The sequence below is a fragment of the Enhydra lutris genome, unplaced genomic scaffold (assembly GCF_002288905.1).
Source record: "Enhydra lutris kenyoni isolate GAN:26980312 unplaced genomic scaffold, ASM228890v2 scaffoldscaffold25, whole genome shotgun sequence".
Taxonomy (NCBI): Eukaryota; Metazoa; Chordata; class Mammalia; order Carnivora; family Mustelidae; genus Enhydra; species Enhydra lutris.
Window position 1 is genome coordinate 8,594,644 of NW_019154109.1, and position 26,620 is coordinate 8,621,263.

General features: G+C 41.2%; 1 protein-coding gene across 2 annotated transcripts in view; it reads right to left on the reverse strand.

Moving 5' to 3' along the window:
- LOC111151067 (nuclear casein kinase and cyclin dependent kinase substrate 1) overlaps nt 1-23,406 on the reverse strand; it is a 30,448-nt gene extending 7,042 nt beyond the window's left edge. The window contains exons 1-3 of one of the 2 annotated variants that reach the window (XM_022508806.1): nt 23,286-23,363; nt 4,769-4,818; nt 2,147-2,252 (exon numbers count right to left, since the gene is read on the reverse strand). In XM_022508806.1, the coding sequence (XP_022364514.1) occupies nt 2,147-2,252; nt 4,769-4,818; nt 23,286-23,302 (173 nt within the window). In that variant the 5' untranslated portion in view covers nt 23,303-23,363. Of the gene's footprint in view, nt 1-2,146; nt 2,253-4,768; nt 4,819-23,285 lie in introns of both variants that reach the window. The other variant, XM_022508805.1, reaches the window with a different exon arrangement.
- Between the last annotated feature and the right edge of the window lie 3,214 nt (nt 23,407-26,620).

A 26,620-nucleotide genomic window follows, 5' to 3' on the forward strand; every position in this document is an offset into this window, starting at 1 on the left:
AGATTTTATTTATTTATTTGACAGAGAGAGATCACAAGCAGACAGAGAGGCAGGCAGAGAGAGAGAGAGAGAGGGAAGCAGGCTCCCCGCTGAGCAGAGAGCCCGATGTGGGACTCGATCCCAGGACCCTGAGATCAGGACCCGAGCCGAAGGCAGCGGCTTAACCCACTGAGCCACCCAGGCGCCCCTACAGAACAGTTTTTTAAAGGCACTTTATGTTCTCACAAATCTTAATTCAAGAATCTGGGTTCAAGCGTTCTTTGTCATTAATTACTTGTATGATCTCAAGCAAATCACTTGGTACTCTTCAGTGCTAGAATTTTATGATTCAATGAGAAATTCCAACAAACAAAAACAGAAACACTCATACGTAAAAACTGCCTTCACAGCTTTTTCAAACAGCAAGACTTGTAAATCTCTTTTGGTATTTCCTGGAATCTAGACCACACTCAAATGACAAACGACCAAACCCAAGATTCCTGAACAAAGAGAAAAACCAAATATACTTTACTAAACAATCTAAGGCGCACTGTAATTCTGAAACCTGGGGCTGTTCCAGATGTTTTCATGCAAAAATAATCAATTCACAAGTCACAATGCCGAAGAACTATTACGTTCTCTAGTTCTCTTATTATTGGGTTTATAGAGACCATTACTCCTTGAGTCCCATTACAATAAAGTCAAGTAAAAGCTGAACTTTTAAGTAGAGACCAATAAAAAAACTCAACACAACAACGGTCTGATGGAATAAACTATACAAGGCAGTTAACACAAATGGCAATAAAAACTGTATTTCAAAGACTCTTGACATTTAGGAAAGAAAAATAAAACCAAATGATTAGAACAAGGAAAAGTTTAGGCTAGATATTCATTATATTGTTGAGACATTGTAACAGGTAGTAGGGGACAGAGAAATTCATTCCTAAGAGAAAATATAAAAAATGAATATAATGAAAGAGAATCGAAGTTGGGCTGCTATATAAAACTGGATTAGAGAGATACACTACAAACCATGGAAGACTTGTCTCCCCACAGCACAATTTTGTCTTATTTTCCCTCAAAACCACGTTTCTGAAATTTTCCAGGAAAGAAAATATTGGTGGTAAATACTGTTATTTCTACAAATTTAGCATCCTGCGAATTCAAAAATGGAAAGACTTCTGTGTGGGGCTTTGTAAGATTTTAGTACTTGAAGGTAAGTATCTTGGAAGAACTGGTAAGATTTCATTTCTTTGAACTCTCCTACTTAACAGTATTATTTGGAAGTAGTATCGCCTAGTGGTTCAAACGACTTTGGAGTCCAACAGACATGGTTCCCAAACCTGTTGGTCCATTTGCAGGGTAACCCTGGATAAATCACTAAACCTTCCTCTAAGCTATTATCCTAATAAAGGTGTTATGAGAATTAAATGATAATAAATACAGGTTAGCACATAGAAGAGACTGGCAGAGAATCATACACGGTAGCGATCATCACCATCACCATCACTACGGTCTTCAAGTTAGGCTGCACTGAGATCGAGAGTGTGTAGATCTGTGACAGCAGAGACAAAAATCACAATATCCTCGTCTCATGAAGCAATTACAGTTAAAATCACAACACCTGTGAGCCTGTTTATAAAACTAAAGGAAAGGGAAAAAAACAAAACGAAAACAAACCCACGAATGATTAAGGTTTCCGAACAAAGGAGAATTGATTATACGCAGTGAAACTCAGCAAGCTACACAGCTTAAGATTCTAGAAGCGTTAGTTATGATTCTGCCAGTGCTGGGTGACTGAATGGGAGAGATCACTCATTCTGTTATCGCTCCAGTGAAAACGTCAATACTAACGTTAGGTAACAAATTACATACTTAAACAATCTCTCTGCTTATGTTCAGAGGTTGGAGGTAGTGACAAAGGCATTCCCGGAGACAACCTTGGATTCCAGGTTGAGTCTAAGCAAACCTCATGACCTTATTAAAGAGGGTAGCCGCTAGACTCAAGAAGCATTGACTGAGATAGGAAGAAATATGCAGAACAACATGAAGGGGACAGTAAGCACTTAACCGAAGTTAACAGAGATTCCCCCAATTTAGAGATCAGAGACCACCCTCGCCTCCCGAGGGGCAGCGTAAACAGGAAGAGATTAATAATGCCTCTTACCTATCCTCCTGTGAATTCTTTCCAGATCGCCTCTTATTTTTAGCTTCTCGGGGAGATGACCGAATTTTCTTAGCTGGAGGGCCTGAATCTCTTCCATAATCTTCATCTAAACAGAGCATTTTTCAAATTCAATGAATTGTATTACGATTTTTACATAGAAATTACCACTGCTTATTTTTGGAGATAAATATCTCTCAAAAGCTGCTTAAATGGTGAGGGGGCAGGATTTCCCAAATAATTTTCTTTCATTTTTAAAAAATAAATTGTTTTCTACCCCAGTCCCTTTTAGTCCTCATGTGTTTACTTTAATACATTCATAGCCAAATATCTCTTCCATTTCATATCCTGCCCTTTTAATTTATTAAAGATACTGCCATGTTTCAACATCCTCTTATTTACTTGAACTGTTAAGAGTAATAAAGGAATATAAGCATTTTAGAATGTAGAGAACCCACAATTCCACAATCCTAACACAATTCCTGTTATCAAGTAAATTACTTTTAAAGTATTAAATGCAGCATACTCTGACATTTGAGAAAAATACCTTCAATTTCCAAAGTTCTATAGAACTAAAGAAAATTACCCAATCTTAAAAACTGATCATTTCTTTTTTTAAAAGACTTATTTTAGGGAGAGAGTGTATGCATATGCGTGAGAATCTTGAAGCAGACCCCACGCCCAGCACAGAGGCCAACTCTGGGCTCAATCCCACGACCGCAAGATTGTGACCTGAGCCAAAATCTAGAGTCGGATGCTCAACGTAGTGAGCCACTCAGGTGTCCCCAAAATTGATGATTTCTATTTTATTACACTCCTATTATAATTTCTATTTTATTTACACTCCTATCTATAATAGTGGAGAGATCTGGAAGTAGTGTGGTACTTCAGCAATTATTAAATGGTTGGACACATTATAAATTCCACAATGGCCTATCATACAACCATTAACAGGAGTTTCTCAAGTAACTTTTTTTTTTTTTAAAGATTTTATTTTTATTTATTTGAGAGAGACAGTGAGAGAGAGCATGAGTGAAGAGAAGGTCAGAGAGAGAAGCAGACTCCCCATGGAGCTGGGAGCCCGATGCGGGACTCGATCCTGGGACTCCAGGATCATGACCTGAGCCGAAGGCAACTGTCCAACCAACTGAGCCACCCAGGTGTCCCTCAAATAACTTTTAATAACAGGAGAAATATAAGCAGGAGTGGGATAGGAGGAGGACAGAACCCAAAATTCTTTTTTTTTTTTTTAAGATTTTATTTATTTATTTGACTGACAGACATCACTAGTAGGTAGAGAGGCAGGCAGAGAGAGCAGGGAAAGCAGGCTCCCCGCTGAGCAGAGACCCTGATGTGGGGCTCGATCCCAGGACCGAGATCATGACCTGAGCTGAAGGAAGAGGCTTAACCCACTGAGCCAACCAGGCGCCCCCAGAACCCAAAATTCTATAGCAAGACTTCAACTACATTTTTAAAAGGGAGAAAAGACACAGGCTTTTTAAACAAAAAGGCTAAAATGGCCATTTGCTAACCAAGGGACCTTGCATAATATCTCTGCCTCAATTTCCTTATCTGTAAGCAATAACAGTATTCCCCATTCTAACAGGACTGCTCTACTAAGGATTAAATGAGTAACTGCAAGTATTTTAGCAGCATTTAATAAGGGTTAGTATTTCTTCTGGGAGGTTGGATTATATGTTATTACTCTTTTTTACATTTCTGCATTTTCTAAGTTTTCCCAAAGTGCACATATTACTTTTACAAGTAAAATTGGATTAAAAAAAAAAAAAATAGCAAATGCATCTGGAAAATAACGATAGTAAGGACATATTCTAAAGTAAACTTTTTTTTTTTTTTTTAAAGATTTTATTTATTTATTTGACAGAGAGAGATCACAAGTAGACAGAGAGGCAGGCAGAGAGAGAGAGAGAGAGAGAGAGAGGGAAGCAGGCTCCCTGCCGAGCAGAGAGCCCGATGCGGGACTCGATCCCAGGACCCTGAGATCATGACCTGAGCCGAAGGCAGCGGCTTAACCCACTGAGCCACCCAGGCGCCCCTAAAGTAAACTTTTATGGCTAAGTTTTAAGACCTACTACTCAGGGATGCCTGGGTGGCTCTGCTGATTAAGCATCTGCCTTTGGCTCAGGTCATGATCCCAGAGTCCTGGGATCAAGTCCCACTTCGGACTCGCTGCTTAGTGGGGAGCGTGCTTCTCCCTCTACCAGCCACTCCCCCAGCTTGTGCTCTCTCTTTCTGACAAATAAATAAATAAAATCTTTAAAAAAAAGAAACACATACTATTCATTCCATGATAAATTAGTTCATAATCCAAGATGTTTTAGAAAATACTTTCATCTTAGCTACTTTATTATGCAAAAAACTTAAACTAATAGAAGGTAAAAGTTTTGCTGTGATTATAGATGGGGACATTATCAACTAATAAATACTGCATCAGAATTACTACATATTTAAACTGTGGAATCCAAAACCAGATAATAAAAAAATTATTTAAGTATTTATTATCAATGACTTACTAAGGAAAGCTAAAATTCATGCAAGTTCAACTTTTGTTTTGGGTGACAGATCCTGACATAATTTACAATTTATTAAAATCATGAAACTTACCAGCATCATCAGATTCCTGAAACTGTGAATAATCAACGACCTTCCTATTTCTGTAGAAAGAAGAGACTCTAATTAAGATCATAAAAATGTAGGACTTTTCTATGATATTAGAACACACATTCCTATTTCATAAACAAATTAGAACTAGCTCTGTGAAAATTATTTTTCACCAAGCCCCCACCTCAGCCAAAAAAACCTTCACATGTTGTTACAGAAAAGTTGAAACCAAAAGTATTTCAAACTACAGTTCTCCTACTGCTCATTTCAATGATAGCTCAAATACTATTCTCTCCCTCAAAACCTCCCACCTCCCAAAACACACTTAAACAGCAAAATGAGCCAAACAACCACATATATTCATAAGTGACACAGAAATATCCCATGTGTACCAACAAAAACTGTAAATGCTTTACATATTTATTCTTAGTGCTATACACACATACACATGTATACCTGATAAAATTATTACTGTGGTTTTTTTAAGGCAGTGATTTTTAAATGTAAGTTACATTATAATTTACAAATTGTGGTGACAGCAGATTCAGCATTACATAGAAGAAACAAATAACTGATCCGTTCAGAGGATGCTGTTTATTAAAATGGTCTGTAATTAAGAAAAATATGAAAGTCTCATAAATTTATGTATCTACTTGACTCAATGATTTTAAGTACTTCCTACTAGTTAAGGCATCTCTAACAACTTGAACGAATCTTAATTTCCATTTTCCTACTTCACACTCTAAAAGTTTAAAATTCCTCTGAGATAACATAAAAGCTTCCTTGTTAGTATCCAAATAGCCTGGCTTTTCCAAAAGAGCCTTTGAGGTACTGTACCAGTTAGATACTGAGTAAGTGAACTGAAATCATTAAAAGAAACATACCATCAACTACCCTTAAGCCTGAGAGAGGAATATTGCTGATTTTATAGATTAAGACACTATTTATATCCAAAGACAGGAAGCTCAGATCAATCATACATACAATTGGGTACAGCCATACACTTGGCATAGGAGAAGAAAGACAGGCGGCTCTTAAGGGTTTTTGCCTTCTGTTTTTCTTTGGTCTACCAGCAAGGAATTATCTTTTCATTGTACTACCTCAGTAAGTTCAGGTGCAAAACTATAAAATGCACTCTACATATGTTTTGTTAAAAGCAGTTGGTTTTATAAACAAATGATACCGATGTATTAGGAAAGTTGATTTTTAAAACATGACCATTAATTCCACTTACATGAGACATCTAAAGCAGTCAAGTTCAGAGACAGAAACAATGGTGGGGGCGCCTGGCTGGCTCAGTTGGTACAGCAGGCACTCTTGATCTGGGGATTTTGAGTTTGAGCTCCCCCCCCCACCGCCCGTTAGGTGTAGAGACTACTTAAAATAAAACCTGGGGTGCCTGGGTGGCTCATTCGGTTAAGTGTCTGACTCTTGGTTCCGGCTCAGATCATGATCTCAGGGTCTGGAAAGTGAGCCCCACAGCAGAGTCTGTTTGAGATATCCCCCACGCCCGCCTGTGCATGCACTCTCTCTTGAATACATAAAATCTTTAAAAAAAGAAACAAAGAGGGGTGCCTGGGTGGCTCAGTTGGTTAAGTGTCTGCTGTCTTTGGCTCAGGTCATGATGCCTGAGTCCTGAGATCGAGCCCCTCATGGGGCTTCCTGTTCAGTGAAGAGCCCGCTTCTCCCTCTGCCTGCCGCTTCCCCTGCTTGTATACTGCTTCTCTCTCTGTCAAATAAATAAATAAAATCTTAAAAAAGGGTTAAAAAAGACAACAAAAGAGAAAGGAGGGAAGGGAGGGAGGGAGGAAGGGTGGGTCGGTGGTCAGGGGCGCCTGGGTGGCTTAGTCTGTTAAGCATCTGCCTTGAGCTCAGGTCATGATCCCAGGGTGCTGGGATGGAGTGCCGCACTGGGGTCCCTTGTTCAGTGGGAGTCACTTCTCCCTCTGCCCCTCCCCCGCTCATGTTCTGTCTCTCAAAAATAAAGAAATAAAAGTAAAAAAAAAAAAAAAAAAAAAGAATGGGGGCACCTGGGTGGCTCGGTGGGTTAAGCCTCTGCCTTCAGCTCAGGTCAAGATCCCAAGGTCCTGGAATCGAGCCCCGCATCAGGCTCTCTGCTCAGCAGGGAGCCTGCTTCCCCACCCCCTTCTCTGCCTACTTGTGATTTCTATCTGTCAAATAAATAAATAAATAAATAAATAAATAAAATCTTAAAAAAAAAAAAAGAATGATGGATGCTAGGGAGAAGGGGATAGTGAGTCAATGACATATATAGTTTCACTTTGCAAGAGAAAGAGTTCTGGAGATTGGGTGCACAACAGTGTGAATGTATTCAACATTATAGACCTGTACACTTAAAAATGGTTAAGATGGTAAATTTCATGTGATTTTACCACAATTAAAAAGAATAAAATATTTTCTATTAAAAAAGACTACTTGGGGGGGCTGATAATTAAATGCCTACTATATTTTAACAAAATAGTGATTTTAAGTGATACATACTATGAAAAACAGAATTTTGACTGTATTCGGCATTATTTAGGATCAAGAAAAATGGGACATGTAACCGGGATAAGGAAAGTATCCAGAAGAGGGAGTTTGAAATTTTTTTAATTTTTTAAAAGAAATTTATTTATATGAGAGAGAGAAATCACAAGTAGGCAGAGAGGCAGACAGAGAGGGGGAAGCAGGCTCCCTGCCGAGCAGAGAGCCTGATGTGGGGCTCCATCCCAGGACCCTGAGATCATGACCTGAGCCGAAGGCAGAGGCTTAAGCCACTGAGCCACCCAGGCGCCCTGAAATCTTAATCTCTAGTAGTTAATGTACAGGTTCTGAAATTGCAGGCCTAGTAATTCTAGTTTATCCATGCTGGTGGGAAAGCAACTAAAATAATGGTATAATTTCTGCGTACCATCTACCAATCGATCTATTCCATGAGACTATATAAAGAAGGGTAACCAGAACAGTGAAGAGTATATAATATGTAGGGAAACTAAGTAAACAGGAATTTTTAACCTACAAAAGAGAAAACGTGTTAGCTACTTTAAGGCTTTGAAAACAAAGGAGCAATAAACATACTGGTTTATTAGCTTCCTGATCAGATTAAGTGTGGGTTCAACATAACAGCTTTCTAACAGTTTGCTAACTATAGTTACTTCCTTAGTCTGTTACCAGGAATACTCCAGAATGGAATTACACAATAAAAAGTATAGAATCTTTGTTAAGATTCCTTTTAGGTTCTGGTTCTAGAACTTCGGGCAAATCACATAATTTCTCTGGGCCTCAGATCCTTCTCTGTTGGAACTGGCCTAAATTGCTGGACAGATCCAAAACGTTATGCCAGAATTTTTTTTTAAAGTTTATTTAAGTAATCTCTACACCCAATACGGGGTTTGAACTCATAACCCTGAGATCAAGAGTCGCACACTTCTCTAACTAAGCCAGCTAGGCACCCCTATGAGATAAATTTAAATAAAATTACTATTAAAGTTCAAGAAGAGTTTTTCTCAATTGCAAATGGTCAGCTATTATTCTTCTGTGTATCCTACTTCTTACCTCATATGGCTGTTTTCTTCACTAATCTGAGCTTCCTGAGAGTAACAATGGTCTTGTATCCTTTCCCCCACATTTTTTCCCCACCTTCCTTCCCTTTCCTTTCCTCTTTCCTTCTTCCCCTCCTTTTCAACCACAGAGCAAGGTAAAAAGCAGACACTCAAATCTTTTGCTCTTAGGGCCAAATTTAAGAGCTCTGTTAGAAACCCAATTTTATAAGATACTTGAGAGGATAATATCCAATCTCCTTAAAGTCTCTGAAGGCCTTATCTTTTGCCACTTAATCAAGCAACCTGGAAATTTGTAATTCCTCCAATCAGTTTGTTTCATACCAATTGGTCTACACTGCTGCTCGCATCACTCCCGCTCATATCGGATCCAACCTCACTTCCTCTCAACACCTTTAATCCTCTACTGATACTGTATCATCTACTGAATTTCTGTCTTCCCTACTAAATGTGAACTTCTTGAGGAGAGGGGTTGTCTCTCCTTCATTCAGAACATCAAAATCAAGACTTTTTTTTTTTAAGATTATTTATTTATTTATTTGACACAGAGAGAGAGATCACAAGTAGGCAGAGAGACAGGGGGAAGCAGGCTCCCTGCCGAGCAGAGAGCCCGATGCGGGGCTCGATCCCAGGACCCTGAGATCATGACCTGAGCCGAAGGCAGAGGCTTTAACCCACTGAGCCACCCAGGTGCCTCTAGACATGTGTTTGATGAGCAAATGGACTTGGCATCTGCAAAGGGTCAGGGTGGGAAAGGGGATCGTGTGGTGTGAGAGGATGCATGTGGGAGCCTTCAGCCCATCACTGCCCTAAATGACAAAAGAAAATTCAGTTTCCTCCATAGGAAGTAACTAGTTATTTTAAATCAAAGAAATTAAAAAGGCAACTATTTAGTACATTTTCTTCTATCATGGTTTTTAACAAGCAGAACTACCAAAAAAAAAAAAAAGCCATGTAGACTATACTGATATTACAGGAGTAATCAAATCTATATTTTTCAATAAATTCAGAAACCATACCACTTGAAACACAAAATATTTTACTCTCAATTATGTGAAAATGGCCAAAATTATCAGATCTTATGTAGATAATAAATGTTATTTATCACAGACTTAGAGTTATACTTATCCCAAGCAAATCTGTTTAAAGGCTAACTACGCCAAAAAAAGAAAAAAAAAAAAAGGGAAAAAGCATCCATCCATAAATGTTGTTAGAGGGAAAAGAAAAAATTATTTAAATAAAGGATCTGCGATAACAAGGGTCATTCATAATAACTCATTTAATGACTTAGAATAATAATTTGGTTAATTTCCTGCCTTCTAAAGATACTTCAAAACAACAGTAGAAATACTATTCCATTACCTGCAGATTTACCTTATTTCAGGTAGAAATCACTTTAAAAAAAAAAAAAGACTTTATTTATTTGACAGAGATCACAAGTAGGCAGAGAGGCAGGCAGAGAGAGGAGGAAGCAGGCTCCCCCCTGAGCAGAGAGCCCAATGCGGGACTCGATCCCAAGACCCTGAGATCATGACTTGAGCCAAAGGCAGAGGCTTTAACACACTGAGCCACCCAGGCGCCCCTAGAAATCACTTTTTATGAACTTACTCCTGTGTAAACTAAATACTGAGAAGATATACTGGGATGAAAACACACCATTTATGAGTAATACTTAAGTGGAAGGGCATGAGAAGTTCTACTTCAAGTCGAAAACAAACATTCTTACTTCCTCAAAATACCCTTTCTTAAAGCCCAAAGTTACACCAACTCTTCAGGGTAAAATGAGCATCAACAACTAGAACTGGAAAGGCAATACAAAATTTCACTAGAGCACAGAAGATTAAGAACACACACATTTTTGAACTGGGTTTAAATCCTGGCTCTGCCACTTACTAGTTGTATGTCGTTGAGCAAGTTACTTGCCCGCCCGCCCTTCCTTACCTGTAAAACAGCAGTAACAACACCTATCTCTCAAGACTGTCATGAGGGCCAGCCTCAAGGCTAACCAATGAGGAGCAGCTATCATTACGTGGAAGTTCTACTTGTTCCACCCAGGATACCACTGCAATTACGAATACACACAAGCAACACTTTCAATTATTTGAACATGATGATGAACTCACTGTTCTAAAATATGTATGTCTTAGGGAAAATCCATGTATAACTTTGGACTCTTCCCACCCCGCCACCAACTTAACCACGTAATAGCGTACTGTGGACCGGAAGCCTTACCAATCATACAGCCGATTAACTCATATTTTATATGTCATGTGCATTCTTATGATAAAATAAGCTAAAGAAAAGAAAGTGTTATTAAGAAATTCCTAAGGATGAGAAAATAGATTTCTAGTACCGTGCTGTATTTACTGAACAAATCTGCATAAAAGTGGACCCACATAGTTCAAACTCAGTGTTCAAGGGGTCAACAGGATAGAACACAAAAACTTCAGTTAAGTGCCTGCTCTTACTTTAAAAACATACATGATCTCTCCATCTAGATTCTACATGCACTCTGGCCACAATGAGCCAATTCCTGAATGATCACCAGAGGACTCTGGGATGAGAAGTCCTCACTTTTGCATCAGGTTAAAGTGCAAAAACAAAGGGTAAAGTGGGAAGCTAGACAAAGAACATGAAAAGATCTGGTTTTGGTACCAAATGTGGATAACTCAAGCAATTCAGAAGCAATAGGGACTTTTCTCTTCCATTCTCTTAAACCTAAAATGCTTTCTCATAGCAGTGACTGTCTAAGACCAAAACATGAAACATGAGGCCATTCTCAAGAGTCAAGAATCAGTGTTTGAGAGGAAAATGATCACACCTTTGAGATGACCTTATCTAACCTTCCCTCTCTTGCTTGGGGGGCGGGGGGTGGGTGGTGGCTGGGGAAAGGAAGAGGGAGAATCTTAAGCAGACTCCATCTCACAACCCTGAGATCATGACCTGAGCCAAAATCAATAGCCAGAGGTTCAACCAACAGAGCCACCCAGGCAACAACCAACCTCCACCCGCCGGCGCCTGCCATCTCTTTTTAAAAAGTAAGCTCTTGGCCAACGTGGGGCTTGATCTCATGACCCTGAGATCAAGAGTGGCATGCTCAACCAACAGAGCCAGCCATGTGCCCCAAACCCTCTCAACTTTACAGATGAGAAAACGAAAACCACATACTCCAGCTCTACTTCGTAACAAGCCTTCACATCAAAATATGGAGACCAGTAACAAGCAAACTCTGGGGAAGGAAGCAGAACTTACAAATATAATTAAATATTGACACGCTAAGCTTTATATTACTTGAAGAGCACAAAACCATTTTCTCAAGGCAAACCGGAGAGCCTTTTAGACAATCTATTACATTATTAAGCTCCATCAACAGACAATAGTACCTTTTTTTTTTTTAAAGATTTTATTTATTTATTTGACAGACAGAAATCACAAGTAGGCAGAGAGTCAGGCGGGGGGCGGGGGGAGCAGGCTCCCCGCTGAGCAGAGAGCCCGATGTGGGGCTCGATCCCAGGACCCTGGGATCATGACCTGAGCCGAGGGTGGAGGCTGAACCCACTGAGCCACCCAGGCGCCCCTATACTTTTGTTTTTACATTGAAGTTGTTCTGGTCAATGCAGGGAAGAAGAATAAAGAAAAAATATCCACCTTGCTAATTTTCTAGAATTTAACAAGTTCTTCATTAGGCACTTAAAGCACATTTGAAATTTGAGTTCTGAGAAACCTAAAATAACCAACATTGCTCTTTTCACTAATCACCTGGGTGGTATACACATTTGGTCAGATGAACGAGATCCTACAGAACAATGTTTTTCAACTGATAGGTCACAACCCGCGACTGAGTCCCTAAATGAATTTATTGGTGTATAACCAGCATTAAAACAACAACAAGGCAAAACAAAAAAGTCACAGAAAACTATACCTAAATAATAGTAAGTTCCAGAAACTTGTTTCAGGTGTTTGTGTTCTTGTGTGTAGCGACCTCATCAAACAAGTTCGAGACCCACTGCTTTAGAATAAAAAGTGGTCGTGGGGCGCCTGGGTGTCTCAGTGGGTTAAAGCCTCTGCCTTCGGCTCAGGTCATGGTCCCAGGGTCCTGGGATCGAGCCCCGCATCGGGCTCTCTGCTCAGTGGGGAGCCTGCTTCCCCCTCTCTCTCTGCCTGCCTCTCTGCCTACTTGTGATCTCTGTGACAGACAGATAAATAAAATTAAAAAAAAAAAAAAAGAATAAAAAGTGGTCGCAAAAAGAAACTCATTATTACTTTTGCCTTCACAAAAAAAAAAAAAAAAAAAAAAGTGTTACTGATCCATGGCAGAAAAAGAGTAACATTTCTTATTTTAATTTCCTTTTTTCTTTTTTTTTTTTTTTTTTTAATATTAAGCAGGTGCCATGCTGGGCATGGAATAGAGCTTGAACTCACAACTCTGCAATCCAGATCTGAGCCGAGATCAAGAGTCGGATACTTAACTGACTGAACCACCCAGGCCACTGCCACCTTTAAGGGTTTTATTTAGGGCGCCTGGGTGGCTCAGTTGGTGCTGCCTTCAGCTCAGGTCATGATCCCAGGGTTTTGGGGTCCAGTACCACATTGGGCTCCTTGCTCAGCAGAGAGCCTGCTTCTCCCTCTGTCTGCTGCTCCCCCTGCTTGTGTGCGCTCTGACAAATAAATAAAATCTTTAAAAAAATAAAGGTTTTATTTATTTATTTACTTACTCAGAGAGATCACTCTTGGGTGGAGAGGAGCAGGAGAGGGAGAGACAGAATCTGAAGCAGGCTCCACGTGGGCCCAGTGCAGAGCCTGCCCAGCACGTCTCGGGACTGGATCCACAAACCTGAGACCATAACCTGAGCTGAAATCAACCCACTAAGCCACCCAGGTGACCCAGGTTAAGTAATCTCTATCCCCAATGTGTGGCTTGAACTCACACCCCGTGCTCACGAGATGCACACACCCTTGATTTCCTATCTTTTTAAAAAAACTTAACTTTCCCAAACTTACTATCCTGGCAACAAATGTCCCTAGAAGGGAATCCTAAGACCTCTCATCACCTCCCAAGGCAGCCTATTTTAAGAAAACTCCAAAAATAAAGTTCTCTTCAAGAAGGTGAAATCTGCCTTTGAGGTCCTCTTATGGATTCTGTCATGTCTATCTCCTGGATTACCATGGTTTCCATCTAACCCCTCCTCCAGAGTAGACCTTACACTTTATAGGAGTTTCCGCTTTTTTCTTAAAGGCTAAATATACTAGGGTTCCTTCAACCCCTCCTCACTATTTCAAGCACCCTCATGACCTAGTCGTTACCCTGCATCCCAGTAACCTTGGACTTAGTGAAGTCTATCAAGCAGTGCCCCAATCTAATCATAACAACATAATATGGTTTACAAAGGTGTTATGTGGAGGACAGAGGGAGATCACGATTACAAATTTCCTCCTCCTATTCTACTCTGTATTTGTACTAATGCAATCCAAAAGTTCAGCTGCCTTTTGGGCTATTATATCACATAATGCAGGAGATGTTGCAATTCCAGTAACTAAAGCCTTCTTTTCCCGAGATCGAAAATCTTTTTGTACCTCATTTCAACATATTATTTACCTTTCTCAACTTCCTATTATCTGCAAACTTAATCAATATAGGCCAAGAACAAAGTCCTTTAAGGCATCAGTGGAAATGCTTTTAGGCTGACCTACATCTATTCACCTGCCTTCCCTGGGTCTGGCTATTGAGGTACAAGTCCATGACAGTGAATCAGCATTCTGCCTACATTTCATTTTTCCCACAAGGACCTCATGTGAAGCTCTGTCAAAATCCTTGTTGGAAGAGACACCCAGGGGGCTCGTGGGTGGCTCAGTCAGTTCAAGGATTGACTGCCGCTCACGTCATGATTTTAGGATCATGAGATGGAGTCTCAGATGGGGCTCAGGACTGGGGGTGGAGCCTGCTTAAGATTCTCTCTGGGCCCCTTCCCTACCCCACCCTACTCACTCACTCACTCACTGGGGAAAAAAGGGAGAGACTGACTCCTGGGTGGCTCAGTGGGCTCAGGTCATGATCCCGGTGTCCTGGGATCAAACTGCATATAGGGCTCCCTGCTCAGCGGGGCATCTGCTTCTACCTCTGCCTGCTGCTTCTCCCGCTTGCGCTCTCTCACTGGCAAATAAATAAAATCTTTAAAAAATTTATAAAAAATTAGAGAAACCCAGTGTTTTTACAGTATTCTTTTACTCTTAAAAAAAAAAAAAAGGGTGGGGCACGTGGGTGGCTTGTTCAGCCTCTGCCTTTGGCTCAGGCCATGATCCCAGGGTCCTGGGATCCAGCCCCACATCTGGCTCAGCGGGAAGCCTGCTTCTCCCTCTCCCACTCCCCCTGCTTGTGTTCCCTCTCTCACTGTGTCTCTGTCACATAAAAAAAATATTTTTTTTAGATTTTTTTTTTTTTAAATTTATTTGACAGACAGAGGTCACAAGTAGGCAGAGAGGCAGGCAGAGAGAGAGAGAGAGAGAGAGAGAGAGAGAGAGGAGGAAGCAGGCTCCCTGCTGAGCAGAGAGCCCGATGAGGGACTCGATCCCAGAACCCTGAGATCATGACCTAGAGCAGAAGGCAGAGGCTTTAACCCACTGAGCCAACCAAGTGCCCCATAAATAAAAATCTTTAAAAAAAAAAAGGGTTCATTTAAACCAATGACAGTTAAGCTTTTAAAAAATAAACCTTGGGGCACCTTGGTGGCTCAGTGGATTAAAGCCTCTGCCTTCAGCTCGGGTCATGATCCCAGGCTCCTGAGATCAAGCCCTGCATCCAGCTCTCTGCTCAGCAGGGAGCCCGCTTCCTCCTCTCTCTCTGTCTGCCTCTCTGCCTACTTGTGATCTCTCTCTGTGTCAAATAAATAAATAAAATATTTAAAAAAAATAATAAAAAATAAACTTTTCTGTTTCAACGAAATATTCCCAGGAACCACAAAATAAAACACAACTAGTAAAAAGTAAAAGCAGCATTTTAAGAGCATGAGTTGTCTTATAATTTCAAATTTAAAGAATTTTCTCATTACAGATTTTCCCAACTGGTGTCGACATAGGTTTTCTGAAGATTTTCTGGCCAGATGAATTTGAATTATTACCACCTCCTTAAACAAGTGAAATCTTCCAAAGTCCTGCATTAAAGAAAACTGCTTAACTTTGATCTCTAAAATTACCAATATTTTAAAAACAAAATTTGAATCCAATGCTTGAGATATCCCAAAAAAGCCAGCATTAAGAAGACTACTGACCTGAGACTTTGTGAACCCATGCTGAATTTAAAATTATTACAACAGCAGTTAGTATGATGTACCAGATACTTCACCTAAATTCTCATTTAATCCTCACAATCTCACAAGAGGAGCTCATTAACATGAATTCAATTTTATCTGAATCTAATGCTCAAATAGGCTCAGTAACTTTCCTACCACTGCAAGTTATTACTAAAACCAATCTTCCAACTCAAGCCCATTTGAACAATACCCCACAGGGCACTGTTGTTGCATGAAACCTCTCAAACCTTCCCTTCCTGATCGTTCACAAAATCAAACTCCTCTACAGAACAGAGCCCAATATAGATTCTGCTTATCTATGTAAAGTTCCTGTGTCACTACTCTACGCCATTAAAACGTAGGACATCTGTCTCTCTCCATTCTTCTACCTCAAAGACTATTCACATGCCGAATCTGCCCAGGAGACATTAAAAACATTAGTTCACGGGAGTCAGGATACCTAAACTCCATTAAGAGTAACTTCTTATAATTGTTTCATTCATCTTAAGCTTCAAGTTCCTGGCTAAAATTTATTCCTTTGTACCTTGCATCATTCTGTTACTTACAACTAAAGGTAAAATTCAAAAAGTCACAAGATGAGGGGTGCTTGGGTGGCTCAGTGGGTTAAAGCCTCTGCCGTTAGCCCGGGTCATGATCCCAGGGTTCTGGAATCTAGCCCTGCACCAGGCTCTCTGCTCAGCAGGGAGCCTGCTTCCCCCTCTCTCTGCCTGCCTCTCTGCCTACTTGCGATCCTTCTCAAATAAATAAATAAAATCTTTTTTAAAAAAAGGCACAAGATGCAAGAAAGCAGAAAGTAATAAAAAGAACATTCTAGGAAAGCATTCCTAGGGTTTTCACATGGAGTTTCTAATCTCTGCAGAAAAGGGGAGGCAGGGAAGGAGTTTTGAATGATGAACCAGGCAAGTGTTTATTAGTTCACTGTCATAATCCCCTACTAAATCAGTATCAACTTGCTAATATTTCAGTCCAGATGAATATTCTTACATGACACTTCTTATTCCTAAACAATATTCAGTTCCACCATATTCCGTCCACATAGGAAAATATTTTGTTTAAAGGTCACAAACACAAATTCCTGTGCATATGAAGTATTATATAAAATGGGCTAGGTTTTTCCCAACATGAAAGTTGAGTGTAAAATGTATGCATTTGGGGTCAGAGAAAACTCAAGCAGCTGAGACTGAGGGCCTCAGATGTGCATACTACCCAGCAGGGTCCTGTCTGCAGCAGTGTCTCGGGAACCTCAGAGGACTCTTCCAGTTCTATTAACACCAGGCACAAACCTGTAGCCCATCAGGTTTAGGGACTCATTACAGCGAAGGCAATGGCACATCATAAGCGTGGAGCACCTCGCCATACAGAGAAAAACAAAAGCGTTTCGGGAAAGGCATAAAGCAGCGTCTTGGTAGGCTCAAAGCACAGGGAGAATGTGTTTAATGGGGCGAACATCAGGTCTGATCACAAGTGGGTCCTATTTCTTGGCAGAGAAGTTAAGCTGGAGGTGGAACTGGGTCCAGCAGCTCGCTGAAGTTGGAAACGGAGTTCTCCAAGTAAAAGCACCTAGCTCTGACAGAAGTGTGCTGTTTCATTCTCACCAATTTCAAACAGCAGAGTTTCTGATAGTCCCTGCTTTTAGAAAATCATTTCTTAGTAGGAAAGCAGTAGTCACTAGGAGGAGGACTGGTATGTCTTGGAGCTGCAGCTTCTCTGTGGAAGGCAGCTAGCCTTATTTTGTTATCCCAGCCTAAAGAATGGCAGAGTGGATTTTTTATTTCTAAGTGCAGCTAATGTTTACTTTCCAAAGTAGTTCATCTTCTGGGTCATTTTAGCTTGACAGATGAACTCTCCTTGAAGATCACCTTGGGCGCACAACTCAAAAAAAGACATGCATGAAGCAGCACCTGAAAATACGCAGCACCCGGTAGAAATGCTTTGGTCTCATGGCCTCAAGTATTTCAAAGACCTGTAATTGTGCTAGGTAGATAGTAGTTATCTAAAAATATGGCAATGCAAGTCTCTAACCATCAGTTCTACTTCTCAGAATCTAGATAGAAGTAGGTTTTTTTTTTTTTAAAACAAAACAGAACAAAGGATGCTCCAGTTTGACCAAAGTGGGCCTGTGCTAAATCCAAAGGTTTCTATTGTGCACATCATGGCAGTGTTAAGTGCTCGCTCGAGTCTCAACAATCCAAGAAGCTACTTCTTCATCATCTGGAGTAATGAGGTCATATTTATTTCCATCTTTGCAGCTGAGAATTAAAAAATGCAAACAGAAGTAACACTTCACAGCATACTCAATAGCTTCCTTATTATTAAGTTCAAGTAGTCAAAGTTTGCAAAGCAAAACCCATCTGGCTGTGCGGGCTCTAATTCTTAAGTCCAGAGGAGCACCATTCACAGGACAGTGAGATGGTGTCCTAGAATTACACAGCACGGTGGTGACCTTGTTTTGTATTTCTGGGAAAAACAGGCCATTTACACAAATAACACCAACTGCCCTTTTTTCAAAATGATTTTCCTTATTAATTTTATTTCTCCAGTTGAAAGAAACCTATGAAAACTGTAAAAGGCTTCGTGAAGGCAAGCTATTCTTCTTCTAATGGAGTGCAAACATCTCCATTATATAAACCTAAGTAGAAACCAGAGCCTACATGCCTGACCCCGGGTTTCTTTCACTGCACCATGTTACCTCCCCCAACAATTAGTTTTATTTAAAACACTAAAAATTCAACCACTTACCTTAGTTTGAAACTTTTGTCAAGTTAAATCAACTGCAATTTTTATTAATCTTAATTTTCCTTATTTTAATATACTAAATTTTACAATGGGTGTTGAACCTTTCCAATGCCATGTTTTTGCTTTGTCCTTTATTTTTTTAAAGTGAGCTCTAACACCCAATGTGGGGCGTGAACTCATGACCCCAAGATCAAGAGTCACATGCTGTACTGATTGAGCCAGCCAGGTGACCCCTCTTTTTGTTTTTTGATATGATGTATCAGTAATAGATTTTAAGTTTTGTTCCTGGGACAAATCCCACTGATATTTATTTTTAATACACACTGGATTCAGTTAGCTAATATTCTGTCTGGCGGTTTTGCATCTATACTTGTACATAAAATGAGTCCGTTAATTTTCCTGTAGTGTCCTTTAGGTAGCTTTGACATCTATTCACTTAATTTAGTCAGGGAGCAAATGCCCTTGTATTACAATGTATACACACTGAAAGCAATGCCACTTATCTAATGTTCACATTTCCTCCCCCAAGTGCCACACTATTTCCCTCTCCATTCAAGTTATCTTCCTTTAACCCCTTCACATATTCTCCTATTCCTTAAAAAAAAATAAAATAAAAATTCTTTCACCCTCCTCCCCCATTTTCAAGTTGGTCCTCCCCATCGAAGTCCTATTATGAACTGTTAACCCCTTTTCAAAGATGGCAAAATGCGCTACTACCATGAGAAAGAGTAATACCCTGTGGCAGTGTGTCTCACGGGGAAGATCATATTGGTCGTGGGTTGGTCACACGTGGATTTGAATTTCTGATTCACCTCTTCACAGGGGAACTAGGCCAGTTAATTTAGCCAAGCCTCAGCTACCTCACATATGAGATGGGAATAACATACACCTTGCTTGAAGAGTTGTTTGAAGAATGTGAAATATGTGTAAAGTTTCTGGCAGAAAATTTGGCACCAAAAAAGTTGCTCAGTGATATAGCTCTTTTGGGTTTCAACGTGATTTTATTTTTTCTAAAATTGAAGGTTGAAAAAATACTTCTCTTAAAGGTCCACAATCTCTAATCCATAATTTAGAAATTCAGAAAGTTCTGAAAACCAAATGTTTCAGGTTTACCTAACAATAGGAGGGCTTTTTAGCTGCATTTTTTTTGTTAGTGTGAAAATTCAGTTTTATTACAGAGACATTAAGGTGTTTGATTACAGAAGTACTACTGCAGAACTCAATGGTGATAGCCCGTTAATTCACAGTAGGCCCCGTTACTTCTAAAATTTTTGAAAATAACTGAACTTCCAAAACACACATGGCTCCAAAGGTTTCAAACTATACAGGGACTGCTGACCTGTACTACCTTCTATGTGGAATCAAACACAGGCAATGCAGATCTAGCAGAAACGAGAATGGTTAAAACTCATGCAGTTTAAATACAGTTTTGCTACTATTTTTATACTTTAATTCCTTTGGCTTCAAAGTCATCACTGGTAAATTGAAGGAACTGGGCTCAATCTCTGAAGTTCTTTTTAGTTTTTCAAAAACGTACTTTCAGCTAAGTATCTCTGAAAATTATTTTAAACTGAGTTGAACAAAACTGCTCTTATTTAAACCATTTTTTAAAAAATTATTTTTATCAACCAATATGAACCTATGCTTTCACATCTAAACTTTCAAGGTTTAAAGTTCCTTGCAGTCTCAAGTACTAAACAAAAAACAACCAGATATCAAGTACACTTATGTTCTGAAGAAAGGAGCAAACATTGATCTGATGACTTGGGATCATTTTCAATAAGGGAGGAGGATCTTTGGAGAATACATTATGCTGAATTTCAAGAAACCTGGTTTCTAGTCTGGGCAAGTCAGTCAATCTCTGGTTTCTCTTTCTCATCTTTACAAGTAATAATATTTTCCTTCCTTCCTCACAAGAATCATGAAAGCACTCTGAAGAGTTAAAAGTGCCGGTATACTACAGTTAACATCAATACTTAACAGGCTGAAGGTAAAGCGATTATTATTCACAAAGGGTGAGGGTAAGAGGCCTGAGAATTAAGAAATCTAGGTTTAGGCCCAACCTCTGCATCTAGTATGTGATGCAAGACACTTCACTTGCCCAAGTCCTTATTAAGTCACTTGTAAAATGAATTTGCCTAAATTTCTTCCTAGCTCCAAGGCTGTAACTTTATGCTCTAAAACTGAACCCAAGGCCTAAAATATTTGAGCTCTCATTTATATACTATGAGTCAGATGCTGTACAAGGTAGGGACAGCAACACTGTATGAACAAAACTACTCAGATGTGTTGCACACATCTCTGGAAAAATCTGCTCCGGCTTATCAGTTCATCGTTCCCTGCACATGGAAATTGGTGTCAAGTAGCCATTAGTACACTGCTAATTCTTCTTTAAATGCTCAGGTTAGTATTAAAATAAAAATGAGTAATGCTTACAATAAATATGAACAGCAGAAAAACCTCCAAAATTATATATATGCCCGAAAGGGCAGAAATATGTCCTAAAAGAAGCAGCACTCACACTTATTTTCCAACTTGTGCTTTTTTTTTTGTTTGTTTGTTTTTTTTTGTTTTTAAACAGGTCGATCATTCTGATATCTGGTTAATGTCTACCATTAATTTTTTGTCAAATGCCCTCAGGTATACAGATTCTTCATTTACACCTTGGAACAAAGGCACTTCCCTAATACAGGACTTTATTGCAAAATTTAACAAACCACCAAACTCAAGTTTAATTATTTCTGCTTTATTATTGGTCATGAGTATATTAAAAACTTTTTAAAGTTACAAAGAGACTTTAATCACTAAAATATATAATCAGAAACCAAGTTGCTTTAAAATAATATGAAAGTGACCCCAAAAGCCAATATATTTTCATTCTTCAATTAGGGGCAAATAGACAATTAAAATTACTTTTAACAACATAATGAACAAGAAAAAGGTTGTGAAGTCCCAAAGCCTCCAAAAAACGGACACACCCATGCTCAATATAGTCCCACCTGGTGATATTAAAAATAATAATAAAAAAAAAATCAAAGTTTCAAGTAAAAAAAAAAAAAAAAAAGTTCTGTTCGTGCTCCAATATCTAAATCTGGGAACACAAATTCAGGCAGATGAATATAATAAAGTCACAACTATAATATAAAGTCATCAAAACCTAGTGAACCGAAGCTGAAAGGTAGAAAAAAAATAGTCCAATTTCACCACACAGTAATTTACTTCCAGAGACAGGAGATCCAATCCAGATGAATCAAATCTTTATTACGATATTGTCTACTTAACCTGATCCTAAAGAAAATATTCTACATAAATTGATGGGATACATTGATCATTTTCATGTCAAAAAAAGTAAGCATACTATCATCTGAAAAATCTATTCAGATTCCTTGCCAGAAAGCGGGCAAACTCTTCCCGGTGGCGACGGTGAGTTACCAGAGATGCGGGCAGAAATGAGAAGGCAGAAAAGCAGTCAGGTAGTTAGTTAGCACTCTCCTCATGCCCACCCCGAGCGTGGAAGTATGCAGTCCCATACCACCACCAGTTGGAGACGGATGATCTAGTCAGGAGCTAGAACGGTGTGGAACAAAACCCTTTCCCGGGTTCCAAACCTCTCCTTAGAGCTCTAGGTCAAAATACTTCCGTTTCTCACAAAACTTGGAATGAAGAAGGGGAAGCAACAACTGTTAAAACATTTAAAATCTAAACCTTTACCTATTTATCTAGAAAACACTATGCGAAGCAGCCAATTCCTTAACATCGAAAGCGTCACGGACATTACATTAAAAGTAACAGTTATTTGCAACAGCTCTCCCTTTAAAGGCCTCAACACATTGGATTAAGCCACACCCCTCCATAAATGGCACATTCCATACAATAGCCAGGAGGACGGCAAAGGGCGATTCCACCGTCCACTGGGGAACTGCAAACTTGTTGAAATTCTCAGAATCGCGTCTACTGGTTACCTGAACCTAGTCCCTTTATTATTAGGTTATGTAGGGGGGAAAGAGAGGGTTACAAACATCCGAGACACGTACGCCGAGTGAGCGTAGACAGGCAGCGGGAACGAGAACCACACGGGATTTGGGTCGTGCTGTTAACCCGCACCTTCCTGAATAGGGACATTTCCCCGAGAAGGACATTTCTAGTCGGAGGGAAAGAGCGAGCTCGGTGTGGGGGGAGGAGGAGCAGTTAACCCGCTCCGAATTCCGAGTCGGGGGAAAGGCAACAGTCATTATTTTCCAGGGCCCCGTCCCGGGCTCTCACTTTTGCCGGAGGGAAAAGAACGGGTCCCACCCACGCCCGGCCCAATCCGGGAGGCGGGGCCCTGCAGCGACCCTGGAGGACAGAGGCGGGGCTCGTTGGCAGTACTGCCCCTCCCCCTTTGCATGGAACACCCCCGTCCGCTAGAGAAAGAGGGCTGAGTTCCCCCACCCCCACGCCAGCAGAGGGGGTAAGGGGCCACACGGGCGTCTCGGCCCCTCCTCACTTAAGGTGGGGTGGGGAGCAGAGCCCGAGTCCGACTCGGCTGATCTCCCCGCAGGCTCCAAGGGGTTGGCCCCGAGGAGGTGGGGCCTGGGTGGGGGCGCTGACTTCACACCCCTCCCCCTCCAGCCGCTGGCGGTTCAGGGAACACCCCGCCCGCACCAGTGCGGCGGGTGGGGGAGGCAGCAGAGCAGCCTGGAGCCCTGCAGCGGCGCGGGGCGGGGAGGAGCGCGCGCATGGGCGCGCGGCCGCCACCCCCGCGCAGCCCCGCGCGCCAGCAGGGCCCCCCACGCTCAAGGGCGCGCGCGGGCCCCGAAAGGGAGGAGGCCGCGCGTGGCACCGGAGAGGGCCGACTGCAGGGTTCTGTCCCCCAGTCCTTCACCACTCACCCCCAACCCCCTCCATCCCGCTCCAGGCCTCGGACTCCGCACTGACCTGACAGGCCGAGACATGTTCGCTGTCGAAACAGGACCGAGTCGAGAAGCCAAAGACCAGGACCCCCCCCACCCCGCGCGCTCGGCGCCCCACCCCCCCCAACTTCGGCCGATGGGGCCGCTGCCGCCGAACCCCGAGCTGCAGGCTTCTCAAACTCCGCTGCTTCTTGGTTCAGGGCCCCTTAATCAGACGAGCCCCCCGCTCCCCCGTCTCTTCAAAATGGATGAATCAAACCAGCCGAAAATGCGCCAAAGCCGCGGTGCAACCAAACCCACTAGGGCCTGTGGGCTCCGCCCCATCACGCCCGGTCATTGGCGGTTTCTGCCAGATGCGCCGAGCTCATTAGCCTGTTTGAATCATCACGTCTCCCAGACCCCGCCCCGCGCACTGATAGGCCCCGCCTCCTCCGTGGGGTCCTGTTAGTCAAGATGCTCTGAGAGCGCACGGCCGCAAAACAAAAATGGTCGCTGCTTGGCCCGCCCCCTGGTTTCCACTCCGGAATTGCAGATTCGTTTTGGGTCGCATCTTGAAACGACTAGAAAAAAAGATTTACATAGGGTTCAATGTCATTTAGTGGTAGTTTAACGATGTTTCATTTCGCCTGCCTTGATCATCTAGAAACTGCACTAATAGCAAAACCCGTGGGATAGGCAGCCGATTCGTCACTAAGGCGCTGCTTCAGAATTGGAGGGAAATTTCATAGGTTCAAAATTTTTGACCTTAAACGCGCAAGCCCTTTCCCATGGCTCCAGCAACAGCCCTCAGGGTCCCCAACCGCTGTTGGAGCGGCGAGGCAGGATCATAATCAAGGAATAACTTCACTTCCAATTTCCATTCTCCATTCTGGACCTTGAGATCCATTTCAGGGTCATTAGAGTCGCAGTCTCCGGCATTACTTCAGGGACTTAATGATTAGAAGCATGTGCTCTGGGGCCACAGCGCGTTTTGGTTTGAACCTCAGGTCCACAGCTTAGTAGTTGCAGAACTTGAATCACTGTGCCTCAGTTTTCTCAAGTGCAAAATGGGGACCAAAGATAATTACCTCATAGGGTTATTAGGATTAAATGAGTTGAAATACAAAAAGCCCCTAGGACAGTCACCAGTGCACAGTGAGCAATATCTTAAATATTTGTTAAATTCAATTTTTGAAAATGACCCTATCCTTGCATTCTTCTTTTAGGGAAGAGAATGGCATAGTCCACCAGCGAAGCATTAAACAAGTTATCTTCTCCCTTTAGCCATGTCACTCTACCCTTTCTTCCCTGAATTTGTATGTGTGTGTGTAGTAAAAAAGTGCAATCATTAAATTCACCATTTTATCTATTTTTAAGTGCATAGTTTAGTAGCATTAAGTACATTTGCATTGTTGTGCAACTCTCACCACCATCCATCTCCAAAACATTTTCACCTTCCTGAGGCTTTGTACCATTAAACACTAATTCTCCATTCCTTGTCTCCCCAGATTTTGGCACCCATCATTTTACTTTCTGTTTTTATGAATTTGACTACTCTAGGAACCTCATATAAGTAGAATCATGTAATATTTATGCTTTTGTGTTGACAGATTTCACTTAGCCTAATGTCTCCCAGGTTCATTCATGTTTTGGCATGTATCAAAATGTTTTACTTTTTAAAGGCCAAATAATATTTCAATGTATGTATATACCACATTTTGTTTACCCATTTAACTGTCAGTGGACACTTGGGTTCCTTCCAGATTTTCACCATGGTGAATAATGCTACTGTGAACATGGGTGTACAAATATCTCTTTGAGCTCCTGCTTTCAGTTCTTTGGGGTATACACCCAGAAGTAGAATTGCTAGCCATATAGTCATATTGTTTTTAATATTTGAGGACTCTCCATTCTGTTTTCCACAGCAATTGCATCGTTTTCATCCCCATCAACCCTGCACAAGGGCTCCAGTTTCTCCACATTCTTGTCAACACTTCTGGTTTTTTGGGTAGTAAGCTTCCTCAATCAGTGTCTGAATATATTTTGACTAAGTGTATCGTCAAGCATATGATTGTCAAAATGCCAGTGCAGAGACTGGGGCAGTGCAGTGATCACAAGTGACTTTACTGAAGGTTGTTTTCTTAGGGCAGATTGCTATTATTTTAGAAAATACCTTTCTTTAGTACTGTGAGATGAGGCAGAGATATTCTTGTTACTCATTTATTAGGTCATGAAGGGAACTGGCCATAGTCAACATGTGCAGGTAACGTGGAAAATTCAGGACAGGTCTTCCAGGCCTTGCCTTCCTAATTTAGTTCAAGGCCAATTGATAGATGGCCACTGAATTAAGGCTCTTCCTCTTCCAAGGTGAGGGTCATACTCTACTCTCTCCTCACTTCAGCTTTAGCTAACATCTTCCCTCCATATGCTTCTTCATTCACTGAATCTTTCAACAAACACTGTCTCTTAAGAAGAAAGGAACTGAAGATTTGAACTTCTAGCTTACTTTTTAGTGGACAAGTACTGAATTATGCCTTCAGGAGCTCCAGCACTGTGTCTCTGGATACCAGAACCGGGAATGCAATCTTCAAGGTGAGATGGGTGAGAGCCCATCCCCAAGTGCTCTGCCCTAGGCACATGTCTCAGCCACAACCAGTTTGTTGGAAACTGAAGACATCATATGAGAGGCGAGACTTTAAAAGCACCATCAGACAACACTGAACAGACAATATACATCATAAAACTATAAAGAACTATGAAAAGAAAAAAAAGCTAAGGAGACAGAAGATAGTCATTCCTTTTGCCTGGAAATGGATATTTAATGGGCCTTTTATTTTATTTAAAAGATTTTATTTATTTATCAGACAGAGATCACAAGCAGGCAGAGAGGCAGGCAGAGAGAGATGGGGAAGCAGGCTCCCTGCTGAGCAGAGAGTGGATTGCGATTGCAGGGCTTGATCCCAGAACCCTGGGATCATGACCTGAGCCAAAGGCAGAGGCTTTAACCCACTGAGCCACCCAGGTGCCCCTTAATGGGCCTTTTAAACTCAATGCTTTATTTCCCTATGATTGTAGTTCTATCTTGGGAAGCAGTCTTTTCCTTCTCCCGTTAGGGTTTAAGATGCTAAGAAATGGCAGTGCTGGGGTGGCAGACTGAGGACTCTTCCCTGTCCCTAACAAAGACCCATTTCCTTCAAGGCTATGCTATAGTAGCTGGAAGATGTATAACAAATTTTGAGCACTTACTCTGTGCTGCGCACACTTCTAGTCCTGTGACCTCATGAAAGTCATCCAGCTAGATCTAAAGACAGACAGTACTTCCATTGATCACAAGAGCACACAAAGCTACCTGTCTTTGAAGACCCTGCCAGGAGGTTAAAG